Source organism: Drosophila persimilis, unplaced genomic scaffold, assembly GCF_003286085.1.
Source record: "Drosophila persimilis strain 14011-0111.01,24,50 unplaced genomic scaffold, DperRS2 tig00000000-arrow-pilon, whole genome shotgun sequence".
Lineage (NCBI taxonomy): Eukaryota > Metazoa > Arthropoda > Insecta > Diptera > Drosophilidae > Drosophila > Drosophila persimilis.
Genome location: NW_020825288.1, coordinates 7,870,248 through 7,888,967, shown reverse-complemented (window position 1 = coordinate 7,888,967; position 18,720 = coordinate 7,870,248). Strand labels below are relative to the sequence as shown.

At 48.9% G+C, this 18,720-nt stretch overlaps 1 protein-coding gene across 3 annotated transcripts; it reads left to right on the top strand.

The window, feature by feature from the left end:
- Nucleotides 1–100: 100 nt before the first annotated feature.
- On the top strand, nt 101–18,316 carry LOC6588246 (microtubule-associated protein futsch). 3 transcript variants are annotated; one of them, XM_026985628.1, is made up of 11 exons: nt 101–180; nt 2,123–2,325; nt 6,786–6,806; nt 6,928–7,211; nt 7,302–7,427; nt 7,499–7,618; nt 7,687–8,078; nt 8,812–9,012; nt 9,072–15,576; nt 15,646–15,735; nt 15,899–18,316. In XM_026985628.1, exons 2-11 carry the CDS (start codon nt 2,322–2,324, stop codon nt 17,417–17,419), a joined length of 9,264 nt encoding a protein of 3,087 aa, XP_026841429.1. In that variant the 5' UTR covers nt 101–180; nt 2,123–2,321; the 3' UTR covers nt 17,420–18,316. The 3 variants fall into 3 exon arrangements, with proteins under 3 accessions (XP_026841429.1, XP_026841434.1, XP_026841425.1); XM_026985633.1 differs by lacking the exons at nt 2,123–2,325; nt 6,786–6,806 and having other exon boundaries at nt 104–180; XM_026985624.1 differs by lacking the exons at nt 101–180; nt 2,123–2,325; nt 6,786–6,806 and adding an exon at nt 1,890–1,974.
- The last annotated feature ends 404 nt before the right edge of the window (nt 18,317–18,720 follow it).

The following is an 18,720-nucleotide window of genomic DNA, read 5'->3' as shown; positions in this document are numbered from 1 at the left end:
CACTGCGCAGGTCCCTCGCGATGACAGCTGGGGGCTTGGGATGCCTCTGCTGGCCGTTCCTGGCCCAGTCAAGTGCGGACCTCTCAGCTGTGTGCCTCGTTAGTGCGGATTAGGAAAAGTCAACAAAAAAATTCAAGCTGAACGCTGAAAAAATCCTCGCTAGCGTCACGCAACGTGCATGTATGTGTGTGTGTGTGGGTGTTGGTGTTGGTGTTGGTGTGTGTGCTTTATTGAATGAACTTTGTCTGTGTGCGTGCGTATGTGGTGGGGCAGGTGAATCCTAGCGCGTTTGTGTCTGTGTGTGGGTGTGTGCCTCGGGGGGAGGCCGAGTTGATGACGACACAAGATGGAGCGATGTTGGGTTACTCGGAGACTGTCTGACGAGCCTCACACGCACACCACCAGCATTCTCTGCCTGTGTTTTGGGTGTGTGTGTGTGTGTGGACACGCGGTTCGAAATAACACAACGTGAAGCGTCTCTGTCGGACTCTCGGCACGGCCTCCACAAGCATTTCGTGTCCGCTTTATCTATGTTTTCATATCTCTCTCGTTCTCTCTTGCCCCCTCTTTTTCCTAGTGTGCGTGTGTGTGTGTGGGGCTGCCGCACGTTACCCTTGACAAAAATACTCTCATGGTGTGGCAGGGCAGGGCAGGGCAGGGGCGGCAACACCGAAACAAAACAGCCATAAAAGCGAGCGCGTGTAAAAGTGCGACCAGCAGCATTCCATTATAACCATTTTTTTTATTTATATTACAATTTCACCTTCGCAACTGCATTGGCACTTTCTAATTGCGTTTTTCTGCGGTACGTAATTGAATAATATCATTGATATCGATCGCCGCAACGTGACCCAGGCCCAGGCCCAGGCCCAGGTGTAATTAAAAAAACTGAAGAAAATCGAATCGAAATAGTGCACTCATGCCATGCGGAATTTCATTAAAACGCAACGAGTTCCCCCCCTTCGAAACCGATGGCCGAGCGCGCCATTTTGTAGGTCCTTTTCCAGGTGAAACGTGAAATTCCCCCCCTCTATGGAATGACTTTGTTTTGATGCCTGCCGCACATGTGTGTTCGTCCGATATTGCTGCTACTTTTGTTGCCTTTGTGACTCACGTCAGGCTGCCACTCACGAGCTCGGCTTTTGTGTGGCAGTAGGAAAAAAAAAACAACGTTGATTGCGGATTGCATAACTACAAAGAATGTCCCACAAAACAGCAAAGTGAAGGCCGTGAGCGGCTCAACTGTGAACAGTGCTTAATCTGGGGCAAACTATTCAAATCCCCTATCCCCTATCCCTTGTGCAGCGCCTGAGTCGCGGTTGAGTCGTCAACTTTGATTTATGACTCGGAGTGAAAGTGAAAATATATGGAAATTCTGAGCGATTTCAAGAACTTAATCAATGAAAAGTCGAGCCATGTTCAAACAAACGAGCCGCTGCCACTCGTCAAACATCAATAGAACAAGCTTCCCTGCGGCCACTGCCGCTCCACCGCCCCCATGGTCTTGTTGGGGGTCGTCTGCCACTTGGAGAAGATGGCCTTAAAGCCACAGCCTTAATTAAAAGCCACAATCAGGCTTAAAGCATGCTTAAGCCTTGGCAGCTCTCCTGCTGGAGGATGTTTATTCAAAATTACATAAATTAAATTCAAATCCGAATTTCGGCTCAGAAATAATTACTTAGACTTGAGCGTAAAGGTTATTGGTAGGCGTAACGTGCGGGGGGGGGGGAAAGTGGGTCAAGAAGGTGGAGAGTGGAATCGATGCGATGGCACAATGGCACGGCTAAGACCCCTAGCCTGGCCGACCACCATTGAGAGCGGGGTCTGGTCTGCAGTTGCACGGCTGTCAAGGTTTTCCTTTTATTCACTTTACGAGTACGTGTCTGAATGGCTCTGGCTCTGGCTGTGGCTGTGAGAGTTGAATGTGTTTTCTTAAGATAGCTTTCAATGACATCCGAGTCGGGATTTCTGAACGTCAGAGTTATATAATTTTAGCATGCCACAACCTTATAGTATATGTACAACTAGTTGTAATATAGAGAAGCATGCTTATATGTACGTCTAAGTGAATCTTTGTACGTGTACTCGTATTTATGTAAATCTTGTGTAAATAATACAATAGGCCACAGCAAACAACAAACAACAACAGCAACAACAACAATCAGAACAACGTAAAAGCAAAAATGTAAAACAATAACTAGAGAATCCCCACAACAAGAAAAAACTACTTACAACAACAACAACAACAACAAAGAGTCAGTCGCTGAGGCAAGAGCCGTGGCAGAAACCATAGCATACCGACAGGCGCACGTTTACTTAACATGGGTAACTATGCCAAAACTGCACAAGCACCTCCTAAACACACGCCCCCTAACACTCATTCCTTCCTTCTCTATATATATATATACCTCTAAGTATCTGGTGTGATTAATCCACGATCCATGTATGTTTTTTAGGGCCTCTCCAAAGACAAAATAAAAATAAAAGTAACAGAGCCAGAAAATAACTCAAATACTTACATGCTTTGGCCACGTTCAATTGTTCCTAAACCTAACTCTTTTCTCCGTATATCTTTCTCTTTATCTTTATCTCTGTATCTGTATCTTTATCTTTGTACATTTAACAACGAAATACTAACAAAAATATCTACGAAAAGGTAATTTATGCAAAAGAAGTCAAGATATTTGTCCAGCATCAAAATGGCAATAGCATAGCCCACCCACGCACACATATACATACTCCCACTACCACTACCACTACCAGGCACACATACATACATACATACACACATATATTTACGTATCCCGCCCAGGCATATTACTCATGCTGAAACGCGCACAATTCTAATTTTGGCAGCCGCTTGTAATTAACATTTGCATTTTTTTTTTGGGTATGGAAAGAGTGCTTTCCGCTACCATCACCACCCCTCGCCTGGCTGGCTGGCATAAATTTCCATTATTTCGTAGTTGAAAGGAGGGCAGGCGTTGGAGCCCATTTAACCCATTCATCCAGCCTTGGCGGCATTTAATTAGAATTTTCCACTACCCTTTTTCCACTTTCCCTCTTTTGCTGATTCGGTTTTTTCTGTATTTTTCCAATAACTGCCTAACACACACACACACACACACACACATATGCACAACTGTTGCATGTTGGCCAAGTTTTTTGCTGTTATTTTCCTACTCTTCACAAAAGCTTTTCCAGCCATCACTTCCGGTTTGTTGTACTTCCTGTTTTGGTCTTTGATTTTCTTTTGTTGTTTTTTTGTTCTTTTCACCAACACAAGACCTTTGACATTTTTACCATCGAATTGTAATTACGGCGTCGCTGTTTATTTTACACCCAATGAACGCCCAGAGCGTGTCTGGGGCTATGCAAAGTGACAGGAGCCGACATGTGTGTGGGCGAAAGGAGCCCGTCACTTTAATGTTATGAGAATTCGCTCCCAAAGTTAAACAGATAGTAACCCAATCTATGTCCACCTGATGTACACCTTCTTGAAATAAGTTGGGTGCCATAAAAGGCACAATTTAATGTCCTTGGAAACTTTTGGGCGCAACTGCTTGAGTAGCCCGACTGTCACTGGCACAGATCCCCCATCAAATTCCATTCAAGCGAAAAAGAAAAGTACAAAATAAAAACTTGCATGTTTTTGGCAGGCAAGACTTTCGATTAAATTGTGAAAGCAGAGCTTATCGAAATTGACAGGCAGCTTTTTGGGATATAAATTGATTGCCCAGCCTGTTCTGGGCAACAGGACACGTGTCGTATGCGTAATGCTGCAGAGATTTAATCAAAGTTACACAACGCAAAAACTGCATTAACTCTTTGGGGGTGGCCGTTATGCAGGCAATCAGGAGGCAGATATCCTTTGCTCCTTGCCGCATAATCGCGTGTTGAAGTGCCTTTGTCTGGGACCGCGAGATAAAGGCAATTTTCCATCGCTAAGCCGATAAGCATTGGGGTTAAGCATTGCAATAGTTTAATGAACCATTGAGGATTAACTTTTCTGTACATATTACACGGTCTCATCTCATCGTATGAGTCTGCGTCTCTTCTGGTTGGCCTGCCCCCGGCCTGGGAATTCATTAGAAGATTCTCGCTCGAATTGACACTAATGGCACTGAACGTGCCTGCGCATCCAAGTGCAGCAGGGATTGGGTTCGTTTCCAAGACAGCCGCAGACAAACTGACGCTCAGAGTCCTCTCTATCTCTCTCTCTGTGAGTGTTCCCGCTTTGGGGTCAGGCAATCCCCCGGGATAAATACGGTTTAAGTACACAGCTTTTGCTGCTCTTGGAGCTCTGCTTTCGCACAGTGGCTGAATGGCTGAATGGGGCAAATGGCCATTATATGGAGTGAAGTAAATCTCTTTTGAACTGCTCCAAAGGTGTCAGAGGGAAGATAAATTAACTTTCAGCCATGTGTACCCTGAGACCCTGAATCGTAAAAACTGCTCTTGTTTATACGCTGCAGAGCGTCTTATAGTTGGGTCCAGAAGCGGTGGTTTTATCAGCAACAGATGGCTTTAAGCAGACTATCAGTAAGGTCATAGAACTAGCATTTTATTAACCGAATTTTGGCTATGAGGCTAATGCAAAACTCCAATCCAATACCAGAATTGTCCTTTCTAATATTCTGCAACCAATTTTGATCAGAATCGATATATTTTACTGGTCTCCAAAAGCATCAAAATCTTCCGAATTCAATGCTAGCCTGTACTTTTTCTAATTCTGTAATCGATGTAATATTTGCTGTCCTAAAATGTTTTCAAAAAATGCCAATACTAGGGTTAGAATCAAGCTCTAGCATATTATTTTTTGAACCCCATTTTTTGTATAATTTTTTTCCGGTGTATCAACACACCCAAAAGGCAATTTTCTTTCGGCTCATTAAACCAGCTGTCTTGCATTGCGTTTTCTTTTTTGTATTTTGGGGCACACACAAGTGGCGCAAACACGCACACACACACACACACACACACACACACTCACCGCACGTGATGCCGCTTGTAGCTTTGGCCCGGCCTGGTCAAGGCCTGACTGAGCATTTGGCCAAATTGCTGGCTGCCTAACAATCACAGCCTTGACATGCACAGACACACACACACACACACACACATCCTGGCCACGTTACCCGACAAGAAAGTTTTTTTTTTTCATTGTCATTCGCACATAAATCTCTCATGTAAAATGCATTTCCAAGAGGAGCGAAAAAAAAATATGAGATAGCAATAAAAAATATGAGACCCCCGTGGCTGGACTCAGAGCCATCCGTCCATTCACTGACCATAAACAATGCTTTATGTCCGGCGCCTAATTGGTGCGATGTTAGGGGCCCCGCCATTATATAAGAGTTGGCGCAATTAGTGTTTCATTAGCTTGGTCCGCACTTGGCTCTGGGGCTCGTCAGGCTTGTTGTGCGGCCTGGCAACCGCTTTTAGCATACGGATTTTCTTCAATTTTCCCCTGAACACACAAGCCAATGTTTACTTGAATTTAACTTTCAGCAAAGTCTCGGCAATAGCTCCCATGATTGCCTCTTCATTATGCGAATGCCTGCCACCAGCGCCCTCCATTTGTTGGAATAAACTTCTTAGGTACAACAAACACACGCACACACGCACAAAAACACACACATATCTGCTCAAGTATGTATGTAAATAAGCAAAGGAAATTTGGGCGAAAACATGCCAAAGAAATTGCCCATCTAACTGTATATCTAGAGAGAAATCGACAGAGGCCATTTTCTTTTTCTTTTTTTGGCAAACTTTTCTCTGAACTTTAATGGATTTCCCCGCAAAAAATTAAAGCATTTTCTGCATAGAATTCCTCAAAAATTAAAGCACTTTCTTTACCCCAATTTCCGGGGAGTTCTTTAAAATGGTAATTTTATATTCCAACCAAAATTCCTCGTGTTTTTTTTTTTGGCATATGCTTTCCGATTTGTGCTTTAGCATTTCCAGCACGTTTCAGCCGGCAATAAGCTGGAAATGAAAAATAAAGCGGAAATCAAATTATCAGCCATAAAGTGGGGCTCCGACTCCGAAACCAAAATTATTATCGATTCTAAAAGCGAACTTGAACCATACCGAAAGGCAATCTGAATTTATGCTGCTCTCATAAACTCTCCGCCAGGCACAATATTATTTTTTTATTAACTTGACCTTTAGTGTAGAGTGTGTTGTGTGGGGAATGAACTGGTACATCCAATGAAGCTGTTGGGGTGAAGCCCCAGGCAGCAGAAAAGATAAAGTTGAGCCATGAGGATACTGTTCTTGGTCTGGCAGCTTGGCGTAGAAGATCTCAGCTGCTAACTATGTTGTATAACATGGTGAAAGCTGAAATGTCATAGATACACACATGTACACTGCACCCCCCCCACAGACCTAGAGAATACCACTTGTCTGGCGTAATAAATGTCATGGTCAATTTCACACAAAGATGTGTCAAAAGCCAGCACGGAGGATGCCTTAAACGAGGAGTGACTTGTTTCATTTTAGCTTTGAATGTTGGCTTTTCACATCCACCCGATTCGCATGTCCTAGTTTTGATCTCGAGTTTGTTTCGCACATCGACACATTTCGCTGTCATCTCCTGATACCATCCGGATCAAAATACTTGATTGATTATGTGTCTAACCTATATAAATATATCAATATATACATATATTCTTTGTATTCTTTCTTCTTCTCTCTTTTGCGCGCTCTACTAACTCTAAACAAAACCAACTAATCTCTTTCTATGAATATATATCTATAAAAACGTATCTTATATACATGTAAAGTTTGCATACTGCACGGATATTGTAAGTCATAGGGACACAGCCGAATCGAGTCCGATTTTAATAGAGAAATAATATATATAGAAATACAATCAATCGCAGCCAGAGCGTATGCTATATAACTCTTAAAACTTAACTCTTTCAGACGATGCACAGCCTAAAATGCGTTTTAGCCTCTCACCACCGCCGCGGAAAGCCAGCCTAACCTCCCCTACCAGCAGCACCACCACAAACAGCAAAAATAGAAGCACCGCCACCCACAACATGCTGACACGCAATGGCGGTGGAGGCCACGAAAGCAGCTCCAGCACCACCGCCGCTGCAGTCGCCAGCGATGAGGATGCTGCATCGGATTACAATCAATGGCTGCATGCCATGAAGCTGGTCGCCCGCCTGCCCGGCGGCACCCCACCCGAATTCCGGCGCAAGGTAAGGTATCCATTCAGTTGTCAGCTGTCAGCCGTCCGGTTGGACTGATTGCATTGGCCACCTCACCTTACCCCACCTTAACCCACACAGCTGTGGCTGTCGCTGGCGGACAAATACCTCAAGTCGAAGAACGTGGACTGGGCCAAGCAGCGGGAGAAGTGCTTCTGCGAGGAGTGGCGCGAGGATGACGAGGAGCTGGGCATACAAATCGTTAAGGTGAGAATCTGGTGCACGCTGCCCTGGGGCCGGGGCTATTTTTAAGCGGATTTCCCCTTTACTGAAACCAGGACCTGCATCGCACTGGCTCCAATTTGTGCACCGGCCCCGCGGGATCCATCAACCAGGCCAAGCTGAAGCGCATTCTGCTCGGGTATGCCCGCTACAATCCCGAGGTGGGCTATTGCCAGGTGAGTGCTCCTCGACGGCTCTTTGTCTGCTGCCTCGACTCAAGAATACTCTCGTCCATCCCACCCAGGGTTTCAACATGCTGGGCGCTCTGATACTGCAGGTCATGGACAAGGAGGAGGAGGAGTCCATGAAGGTCATGATCTATCTGGTTGAGGGCGTACTGCCGACGGGCTACTTCTACGGCTCGATGGGCGGCCTCCAGGCGGACATGGGCGTATTCCGCGAACTGATGCAAACGCGTCTGCCGCGCCTCGCCAAGCACCTGCAGCGCCTTCAGGGGCCCGTGGAGAATGCCTACGAGCCGCCCTTGACCAATGTCTTCACCATGCAGTGGTTCCTCACCATGTTCTGCACCTGCCTGCCCATGTCCTGTGTGCTGCGCGTCTGGGACCTGGTGCTCATCGAGGGCAGCGATGTCATCCTCCGCACCGCTCTCGTTCTCTGGAGCCTCCTTGAAGAGTGAGTACAGCCTCTCTGTCCCTGTCTCTGCCCTGGCTGGGGGTTTTGCTTGGTTGGGTGCCAGTGCAACACCCCCCCCCCCCTCCAATTGTTGGTGCTGCAGTGTGCGGCACGAATTTGTGTCAAGGCTGCTGTTAGAAATTTGGTAAAACTTTTTCTCGCTTGCCAAATGCAATTTAGCAGTTTCGGTTCGTTTTTTGGCCACCAGAAATTTTATGTACTGTCATCTAGGAACTTTTTATGGTGTCTGTGGATAACAACAAGTAAACCAGCTATCAACAAGGTTAGCAAATGCATAAACCGACTAGACATGGTGCTAGATTTGGGGCTAAGCGATTTCAATGTCAAAGAAATCCAAACGGCAAACCATGAAGAAAGATACGAGCTAATGGAAAAGAGTCATTCGAAAAGGCTGGAAGCTGAATCCAAAGTAGCTCTTAAGGAAACAAATAGAATCTTAGAAATATAAACTTTCTGTTCTCCATAGTTATTCCTGCATCAGCACAATATTTGACGCATTTTAAAGACAGGGTACAAGTAGAGACAACGCCCATACATTTTTTGGCACGATTTCTGACAGGCTGGCTCCAGGCTCTTTTGCGTTCAAAAGCCAGCCACTGAGATTTGACTGTAGGCAGAGTTTCAGGCCTTCAACAGACTAGCAAAGACTATGAAATGCAATCTTTATTAACATTAGAATACCTTTCAAGAGATGCCTTTCTTCTCGTTTCAGACGCGTTCTCAGTGTCCGTTCAGCCGATGAGTTCTATGGCAAAATGGGTTCCTATTCGAGTGAACTGCTTAACGGCCATTTGATCGATTCGAATGGACTGATCGAAAGAGTCGTCAAGCTAGGACCCATAGCGGATCTCAGGCAGCTGAGGGACAAGCATCTGTACAACATTGCCCCTCTCCGACACCAACAGGGAATGCAGTGAGTATATCGGAAAGAGATATTCAAAGTTCCAGCATTCTGAGCATCCTCCCTTGCAGACTGTACTACGATGATGAGGACACGCATTCGGATGAGGAGCGCATGGCGGTGGCCACCGTCTGGGGTCTGAACTGGGGCCGTCGCGGCTCCGTGGGACCAGCAGCGGGCAAGCAGCCTACGGAGCCGAAGGACCGCATGGCCCTGGACATTTCGCTGCTCAAGAAGCAATACGATCGGTTGAGGGAGCGCCAGAAACAGGCGCATGTCATCCTGACCACTGCCTGCTCGACGGCAGCCCGTCAGGGACCACCGAATACTGCCCAGGCCTCGGTGGCAGTCAATCAGCTGCTCCTCGGCCGGCCGGCCATCATCACCAACAAGGGGAAGAGGGTGAGTGCCCCCCTGGGAGCCATTCCACCTGCCAGGAAGCCCTCCCTCCCAGCCGTTCTGCACACCAAACCTTCCACCGAGAAGCAGCTGCGACGTGGCGAGACTCTGCTGTGGCGGGACACGGACCCCACTCTCAGACGCCGCGACAGCCTGACCTGGAAGGAGATCAAAGCGGAACGGGCGGCCATAATGCGCGAGGGCGCTGATAAGACGATGAAGACGCAGAAGCTCCGATCGCGATTCGGCAAGAGCGACAGCTCCTCGTACAGCGAGGACAGCGATGGCGAGCAGGAGCAGGTAGAACGCGCCGGGGGCAGCGGTGGCAGCGCCGGCGGCGGTGGATCCAGCACGGACACCAGTCTGTGTGACGACGATGACCCCAAGTCGACGGAGAAAAGTCCCAAGCAAAAGGCGAGGCTGGCGCGCAAGCTAAAGGAGAAGCCGCAGCTGTTGACGGGGTCCCGAGAGGCGAGCTTGGAGCGCCAGAGACCAAAGTCCTGGGCTCCCAGCTCCCATGAAATTCCCTTCATGCTGATGGGCACAGAGAGTGGGGATGAGAAGGAGCCGGCCGCCAAACAGGAGGCGGAAGCTGCAGAGGACAGTGCCACAGAAAGCGGCCGCTTCGGCAATGAGTCCGAGCTGGCCAGCAAAATGGAGCCACTGCACCTGCTGGTGGACACAGTTATCCCTGGAATCACCAGCACCAGTCAGCTGTCGCCGATGCCGGACATGGCCAGCTATCTGGGCGCGTCCTGCATCAGTCCGCTTCCGACGCCCAGGCCGGTGTCCATCGATCCCCTGGGCATTGAGGGAGCAGCAGGAGCGGCGAGTGCGGCAGAGGAGCAGGCCGTCGAATCCACTCCACGTCGGTTCGATTTTAGTGAAGATGGCGTTACCAATCAGTATTTCGAGCGAGTGAACAGTGTGGAGCGTCCCAGCCGCCTAGAACTGTCTTACTCCCTCAACGAAGAGGGAACGGACGCTCGAGCGGTGTACATGGAGCAGAGGGCTCAGGTGGAGGGACAGAGCGGCGAGCAGGAGGCGAAGGCAATGTCTCCGCCTCAGATAAGGGAAGACCTGGTGGATGCGGATGACAAAGTGCCGCAGATCCGCGACGACAACATTCCCGGCGAAAACAAAGACGACTACAAGGAGGTGCTGAGCATGACGATAGAGTCGCACCAGCCACCGCCTCCGACAGCCGCCATTTTGAGCAATGCCAGCCGGAAGCGTCACGATCCACGACGCAAGACGCTGACCAGATCGTCGACGATCGATATCGAGGAGCGTTTCCAGGCGCTGGAGCATCGCATCAGCCAGGAGCACTCATGTGATAAGCCCAAGTATATTCCCAGCACGGCCGCCTTGGAGGAGCGATTCGAGACCCTTGAGAAGCAGCTCAGTGCCGAGAAGGTGCGAAAGGAGCTGGAGGAAATGGATCCCGAATTGGCCGAAAAGTCTGAGCGGATTCCCTCAACAGCCGATCTAGAGAGCCGTTTCGATGCCTTAACCAAGCAAATGAGTTCCAGTGAATCAAGTTCCAAGGCTCCCCCGGTGGACCTGGGAGATGCAGAGCAGTCCAGCGGAAGTGGCACGAAAGAGCAGAAGGACAGCGAGAAGACCAGCAAACTCCACAGATCAGAGGACTCCCAATCCGAGACAAAGGACACAGCAACAACACCCCAAACGGAAAGCACTAAAGGGTCGGAAACTGATAAAAATAAAGAAGATAAAGAAGGAGACCAGCCACGCCTTAGGAAACTGCCCTCGACAGCCGAGCTGGAGGATCGTTTCAATGCCCTGGAACGCAAAATGAGCGTACAGAAGAGTAGCCCAGCCAAGACTAAAAAGGAGCCACCAGATGAAGAGCCAGACAAGGAGGAACCCAAGGCCCGAAAAGAGCCAGCCAAGGAGGAAACTAAGGCCCGAAAAGAGCCAGCCGAGGAGGAACCTAAGGCCCGAAAAGAGCCAGCCAGGGAGGAACCTAAGGCCCGAAAAGAGCCAGAAGATTCAGAAATTAGAGATGAGAAACCCCAAGAAAGACGGGCTTCAAAGGATTCAAAGGATTCCGAAGAAAGCAATAAACGAAACGAAACGGTTAAGGTTAAGGATAGGACACCAACGAAAACCCGTGAAGAAAAAGAAGCGTCTAAAAGAGTCGAACCAAAACCATCGGGAAAAGACAGCCCCGACACGAAAGTGGAATCAGAGAAGGCAAAAAAGAAGCCAGAACCAGAAAAGGTGGAAAATCAAGAAGAACCTGTGAAGACTGCACGTAAGTCCCCACCTTCCACAGAGGAGCTGGAGAAGCGTTTCAATGCCCTGGAGAAGCAATTGAGCACAACCAACCTGGAGTCATCCAAGGAAGCTGAGCAAACAAAATCCACAGCAAAAGATCAGAGGTCGACAGAAGCAAGGAATCAAAAGGAAGCTGAGACTGCGGAAAGGGAACAAAAGTCCACGAAAACCTTTGAGGAGAAGCTGAAAGAAGTGAATACTGCACTGACAAACGATCAGAAGAAATCAGAGGTCGAAGTTCGAGCCGAGGAGAAGCGAAAAAGTTTCGAAGAGCGATGTAAGAGTGCCAGCAAGACGTTGGAGACCAAAGAAAAGGAGGTCACTGCATCGAAGAAAACGGACGAAATTCCAGCAAAGAAGGCTAAAGAAACCCAGGAAACTTCAGCAAATAATATTGAGGAGTCTCACGAAACAAAAATTGAAAATAGTCGAACAAAAAACACTGAGGAATGTCAGCAAACCGAACAGAAGGATCTCAGTAAGAGAAGAGCTTCGGAACCGCCCTCGACAGAGGATCTTGAAAAGCGCTACGAAACCCTGAAGCGCCGCATGAGCAGCAAGAATCATTTTTCCACTCAAAGCGAGACCGTGAACCAAGCTCTCGAACGGATCGAACAGGAGGTCATCTCGGAGTGCAGTGAGGACCGAGCGGCGGAGAAGAAACAGCCACCTTCAACGGAGGACCTGGAGAGCCGCTTCGAGGCGTTGCATGGCAAGGACAAGGCGGAGAGCAAAACCAAGTCCCAGCCCAAGCTGGTGGATGTGGCCATTGAGGCGCATATACCTTCTCCGCCCCCGGCTCCTCCACTGCCACCCGCGGAGCTGAGGATCCTGGCGGCGCCCACACTTCACCAGCAGCAGGCACTCATCGAAGAGCTCCAGAGCAAAATGCAGGGACAAGGCCCGGGTGAGGAGAACCTCAAGCCCAGCCAGATCAATCCGCAGCGAAAGCAACGGCAACAGCAGCAGCAGCAGCAACGACAACGGCAGCTGCAACTGCAACAGCGACCCACAACGATGGGCGATGAGACCTCGGAAGCACCTGCAAACACGGCTTACTACAGATCGGGAAATTATGAACCCTGGCAGCAGCGAACGGTTCGTCGTTTCTCCGATTTGCCCTCAAGGGCCGATCTGGAAAACCGATTACAATTCCTGGAGAAGCAATTGTATAAGAAATTCTACAAGCAGCGCTGTGCAAGTGATTCCGAAGTTGCATCGAAGGCCAATGTCCTAGTGATCAGCGCTGACGGGCCGAGCACCTCGCGCCAGGCTCTGGCCGAAGGCCAGCTGGAGCAGCGTGTCCTGGCCCTGGAGAAGCAGCTGAGCGAGAACAGTCTCAAGTTGCTGGAAGCCATGCGCGAGAAGTCAGCGGCGGCAGTGGCTGTGGCCCCCCAGAGCGATGACAGCGGCTCGCCGCGTCGGCTGAGCACGGACACCATCGATGCCACCACCGGCAAGGAGCTGGTGCGATACACGCAGAACTTTGGCGAGCTGGAGGAAGTGGACTCCCACAAGCCCATCAACATCAGCATCAACATCAAAATGATGGTCAACAAGGACTCTGAACGGAAGAGGAGCGAGTCCAAGCCCACTACAGAGGACCTGGCACGACGTCTCGAGCGGCTGGAGGCACAGTTGGTGGAAGAGAGAGCCAAGAACGGCACCGTCATCCCAGAGAATGAAGCTTTGGAAGAGCCGCAGCCACAGCCGGATAAACCCGATGAGAGTGAAGGCTCCAAAAAGCAGGAGAAGGATTGCCACAACCAGAATGTCAAAAGCGATGAGACGGTGAGATTGGAGGACCTTCCGCCAGAGAGCATTGAGCCCGAAACGGTGAAGGAGACCAAAACCCTGGAAAATGAAGAGATAGCCCAAGCCCGGGCCAAAGAGGTAGATGTCGATAAAACAGCTAAAGAGGCAGTGGTCGATCCAAAGTCCGAGGTACAAGAGGAGAATACCAAACAGGAAGATGTAATCAAAACCGAACATGTTGAAGAGCCCTCTTTCAAGGAATTGGAACCCCCTCAAGCTGAGAAAGACAAACCCAACAAGAACGAAGAAACGAAAGCAACGAAGTGCTGTTCCGACGAGTGCACAGCCACGAAGGAATCCTCCAATCAGCAGCCAGAAAAGAACCAACCAACTACCAAGGATGCCTCCAAGGAAATGCCAGACAAAATGGTCACCAATGGCAGCGAAACTGGACCTGTGGATGCCAGCAACAAGACTGTTGTGCTCCTTATGGACAATGAACCCAAGGCCTCAAGACTCAGGCGCCTGACCAGAGCCAACACCGAAGAACTCGAAGATCTCTTTCAGGCCTTGGAAAAGCAGCTGAACGACCGGAATTTAATCAAGTCCGAAGATGGCCGCCTGATACGAGCTGAAAGCAAGCCCTCTGCCGAGCAAGTGGAGCAGGCTCAGGCCATTACCGATCTCACCAAACAGATCGAGGATTATACCAGTGGAAATGCGGAAGAAGAAAAGCCGGCAAAAGAGCCTAAAGAACCGATAGAAGACAAGCCAGAGGTTGAAGAGCCAAACGACTACGACTGGGGACCCAACCCGGTCAAGCATCACCTGAAACGAAAAACGGTTTACTTACCCTCGACGAAGGAGCTGGAGGCCCGATTTCGTTCGCTCGAACGTCAGATCAAGCTGCTCGAGGATGTGGAAAAGATCGATGTGGAGCAGCGCTTGAAGGAAATCGAACGCAAGATCAAATTGCAATACTCGCTCTCCCACGAGAAGGACCTCAACAAGTATCTAGATTTGTGCGAGGGCAAGGGCCTAGACGATGACGATCTCGCAGTTGAGGAGACACCAACCAAGGAGGAACCACCTCCACCAGCCAACCAACGTTCGCGTAGTCCTGCACGGAAGGTGGCCACCAAGTCGCCGTACACTTCTCCATCGCGCAAGGCAGCCACCAAGTCGCCGTACACTTCTCCATCGCGCAAGGCAGCCAGCAAGTCCCCGTATTCATCACCGTACACCTCCCCGTATACATCACCATCTCGTCAGCGTCAAAAGACGCCGGGTTCATCACCGACTCGAGCCTCCGAAAAGAAGGCGAAAAGAAGTCCCTACACCTCGCCAGTACGTCGCCAGCCGCATCCCAATGATCTGCCCATCTCCGATGACCTGGAGTTCAAGTATAGAGTGCTCGATCTGGTACGGTCCAAGTCGAAGGAGAATCTGGCCAGGCGTATGAACGATCCCAATCGAAAGCCACCCATTCATCCCCTCGAAATGCTGCTTGATCCGAGTCCCGATAGCAGCGAAATACCCACAACCGGGGAGCTGGAGCATCGCATTCGCCTCCTGGACGAGAAGCTCAAGTCTCCTGTCCGACCCTCCCGCCACAAGTCGCGCTCTCGCTCCCCCACCATCGAGGATATCAAGCGCAAGAAGATGCTGGAAGAGCAGCAGCCCCGCACGCCAGTGCACAATCTCGAACGCCTGGTCAGCTCTCCGGGCAGGCCAGAGCCCCCCACGGCTGAGGAGCTGGACGTGCGCATGCGGGCTCTGGAGGAGGAACATAGCTTCGACTTTAAGACACAAAAGGACTACAAGGCCTTTAACCAAAAGCTCAAGGACGTTATCTCGCCCTCAATCTCCTTCGAGGAGTTCAAATCGGCCAAGTCGCGCGAACAGAGTCCTCGCCGGGGAGGGGGCGCCACCACGCCAAAGTCTGCGATGCGACGCGATGACCACGATGATTATCGACGCGACGATGCACACTCGACGCACACCCACACGCACTATCGACCCACCAGTCCCAAGGTGATACGCTTCCGGGACGAGGACGAGGACTACTTCGAGGAGGCGTCAGCGCCGCGCCCAAAGTCACGCCAGTCCAGCGAACGAATGGTGGGCACCATAAATGAGGTTATGGAGTGTTTATCGGAGAATAATAAAATTCTTCAACGTATTCTTAAGAAGACTCTTGCAGATCAGCCATCAAGCATTCGCAGCTACAGCAGCAGCTCGGCAGAAGGTCTAGACGCCCTGGGCAGTCGCCTGATGAGGGTAAGTCGCTAGTCGGAGGGGAGTCGTTGATCATAGTCCATGTTTAGATGGATCTCCCTGTTCTAATTTAAAATTATAATTAACGTTCTTGGAAAGAAACTCTCGACATCAGTCATGTTTATTTGAGCCATGATTTTCCACTGACAAAAAGTATCCTTTGTAGGAAACATCTCCCATCACCCGCACTGGGACGCACACGGGCGTGCCGCTGAGGACGACGGGTGAGAACATCAACGATCGCCTCAGCTCCATCAAGAACTCGATCAAGTCCATCGACACACTGTGTGAGGAGAAGCCCTACCAAAAGGAGAAGTGCCAGCGCTACATTGACTCGCTTTTCACCGACTCCCTGCACTTCGCCAGCAAGAAGAGTTCCGTGGAGGATCTCGCCCACAGTCGCAGTGAGAGTCGGGGCCGGACCATGCAACGCAGCAGCGACTACACCCCGTCTATAAGGATAACCTCGGAGCATCGTTCGCTGGGCTCGGCTGAGTCGCGGCGCTCGTTGAGTCCCCTCGGGAGGGACGTGAGTCCGCTGCACCATCGCTCGCACAGGGACATCAGCAGGGATCTGTCGCCGCGCAGGAGACGCGGAGAGCAGGAGGACCGGGAGGAGCGGGAGGAGCGCGAGAGCAGTAGGGTAAGACGTGATAATATGTTGCCAAATTATTTTGCTGATAATCGTAGCGAACTAAGTAGCGGGAGTAGTTTAACCAAGTTTCATAAAGTAGATAGACAACTAGAAGAGACGTGCGCCAAGTACGCGGACGACCGACGCTCGGCCTGCAGAACACCGTTGAGCTCCCCATACGAGACCCGATCCTCAGCCACACGGCACACCACCACCACAACAACAACAACAGGTACCACAATATCAGGAACAGCCACGGCAACCGATAGTTTCCCCCGGCCTGTGTCGCCCTACCGACAGCCCTACGATCCGTACAGGCGTCCGAATGCCCCTGCAGCCCCTCCTGCCTACCAGCCAGCCAAGCTGGAGATCCGCCACACGACGGTGACCTCGACCTTCTATGATCGCTTCCTTACGGAGAAACAAATCGAGAAACAGACCCTCTCCCGTCCGCCCAGCCGTTCGCCCGTGGTGTCGCCATCGGTCACCACCAAGAGCTATAGCGATCTCTACCAGTCGATCTCCACCACGAGCAGCACCTCCACACCCATTACCACCACTGGCCACACCTCATTCATGTCCAGCAGCTATGCAGGCCCTTCATTCTCCCAGCCCGGCGGCAGCAATTACTCATATCTGAGCACGCACACGGCCGGATCCGGCAAATCTCTATCGCCTATCGGCGGCAGCAGTTCCTCCGATCTGCGACTGCATAGCACCGACAACTTGCTTGCCTCCACCACAACATCCGCTTCAGCCATCACGACATCGAACTCTTTTATGCCCTACAACTTCTCCAGCTCCTTGGGCAGTCGCTTAACCGATCCCATTTCCAGCTGTAGTGCCGCTAGTGTGACCACTACTAGCTCTCTGACGTACTCCACTGGGGTGTATAATCCAATGATGTCATTCACATTGCGAGAACCCTTGACCAGTAGCTCCCTGGGCGGGGTGGGTGTGGGTACTTCCTCCCTGCTCGGTCAATATCAGTTTAAGACTAGCTTTGGCTCAGGCTATACCCCCAAGACCCCCACTGAACAGGACAAGCCGTAGAGGGACGCACTGCTCTACCACTGACACACATATTCCACACCTAACCTCACTCCGCATAAAGATCGTTTACCGATCAAATCAAGCTCAAATTGATTACTTTACGAGTGAACATTTTAAACATCAGAAGAATCGTAAGACAATGCAACAAGCAATATATATACATAATACACACATCAGATTTACACATACATATATATATACAACAGGAACAAAAACAAACCTATATAAATCCGATATTTACTCTTCCACAAAATGTTAAGGCAAAACTTTTGCACCAAACCATCTTTGGCTTCTTGCAACTTACCTCATCTACATTGACAGCACCAGAAACGCAACTGATCATAACTAAGCAAAGATTTTTTATACAATCTACATCCTTATATATCTACATACGAGTATATATACAAAGATAATACCTATCGGAATTATAACCAGAATGTGAAGCGGTTACAGCATCTTTTTTCAGCGTTAAACAAGTTTAGCTAATTCCTTTAACCATTAACCTTTAAACTTTAACCAGAAATGTTTCTGAAACATTCAATTCAACTTAAACTTAACCTTAAACTTAAACTTTTCTTAAATATTGTCTAACAAATACTACAGAATACACTAGCCAACCAAGATCACAACAAAGTTATGCAACGGTGTAGAACTCTCAATGCATTTTTGGGCCGAGTTAGTCGTGGATAAAAAATAAGCATTAATCAAAGAATGTTAACTGACTGACACGAGCCGTAATATTAGTTTACCAATATTTGTTATATATATACATATATGTATACCTATACCGATTCCGAATGATATATATTATATTAAATCATATATCGGTTGCAGTTGTTGAATTTCAGTAATGAAAAAAGCTCCAAAACTCAATTAAACCCGAATGCAAATGGCTATAGAAACATTTATCTCACAAGGCAACGGAACCGAAAGTTATTCAAAACGATTACGAAAATTTTATGAAAAGTATATATCGATTTGCGGGTTATGTGTTCCCTTCCCAACGACCTTGGGTATATATTATTATTAAATGCAATTGTTAAGTAGGCAAAAACAATTCAAGAACGGCTTCAGTTTATACGAGTACGAATACGAAATACCCAAAAATCTAATCTTAAAGAAAGTTTATTTTTTGGTGTAATATTTAAATTTTTTTTCTGTGAGTTCTTTCCTTGTTGTTGATGTTCGAAATTTAAATAGAAGAAATGAAAATTGGACATAATGAAAATATTTTTGTTACAAATTGTTAAAGAGTTTTAAGTTTTCAAATAAAATATAAAAAAAAAAGAAACCAAATACGA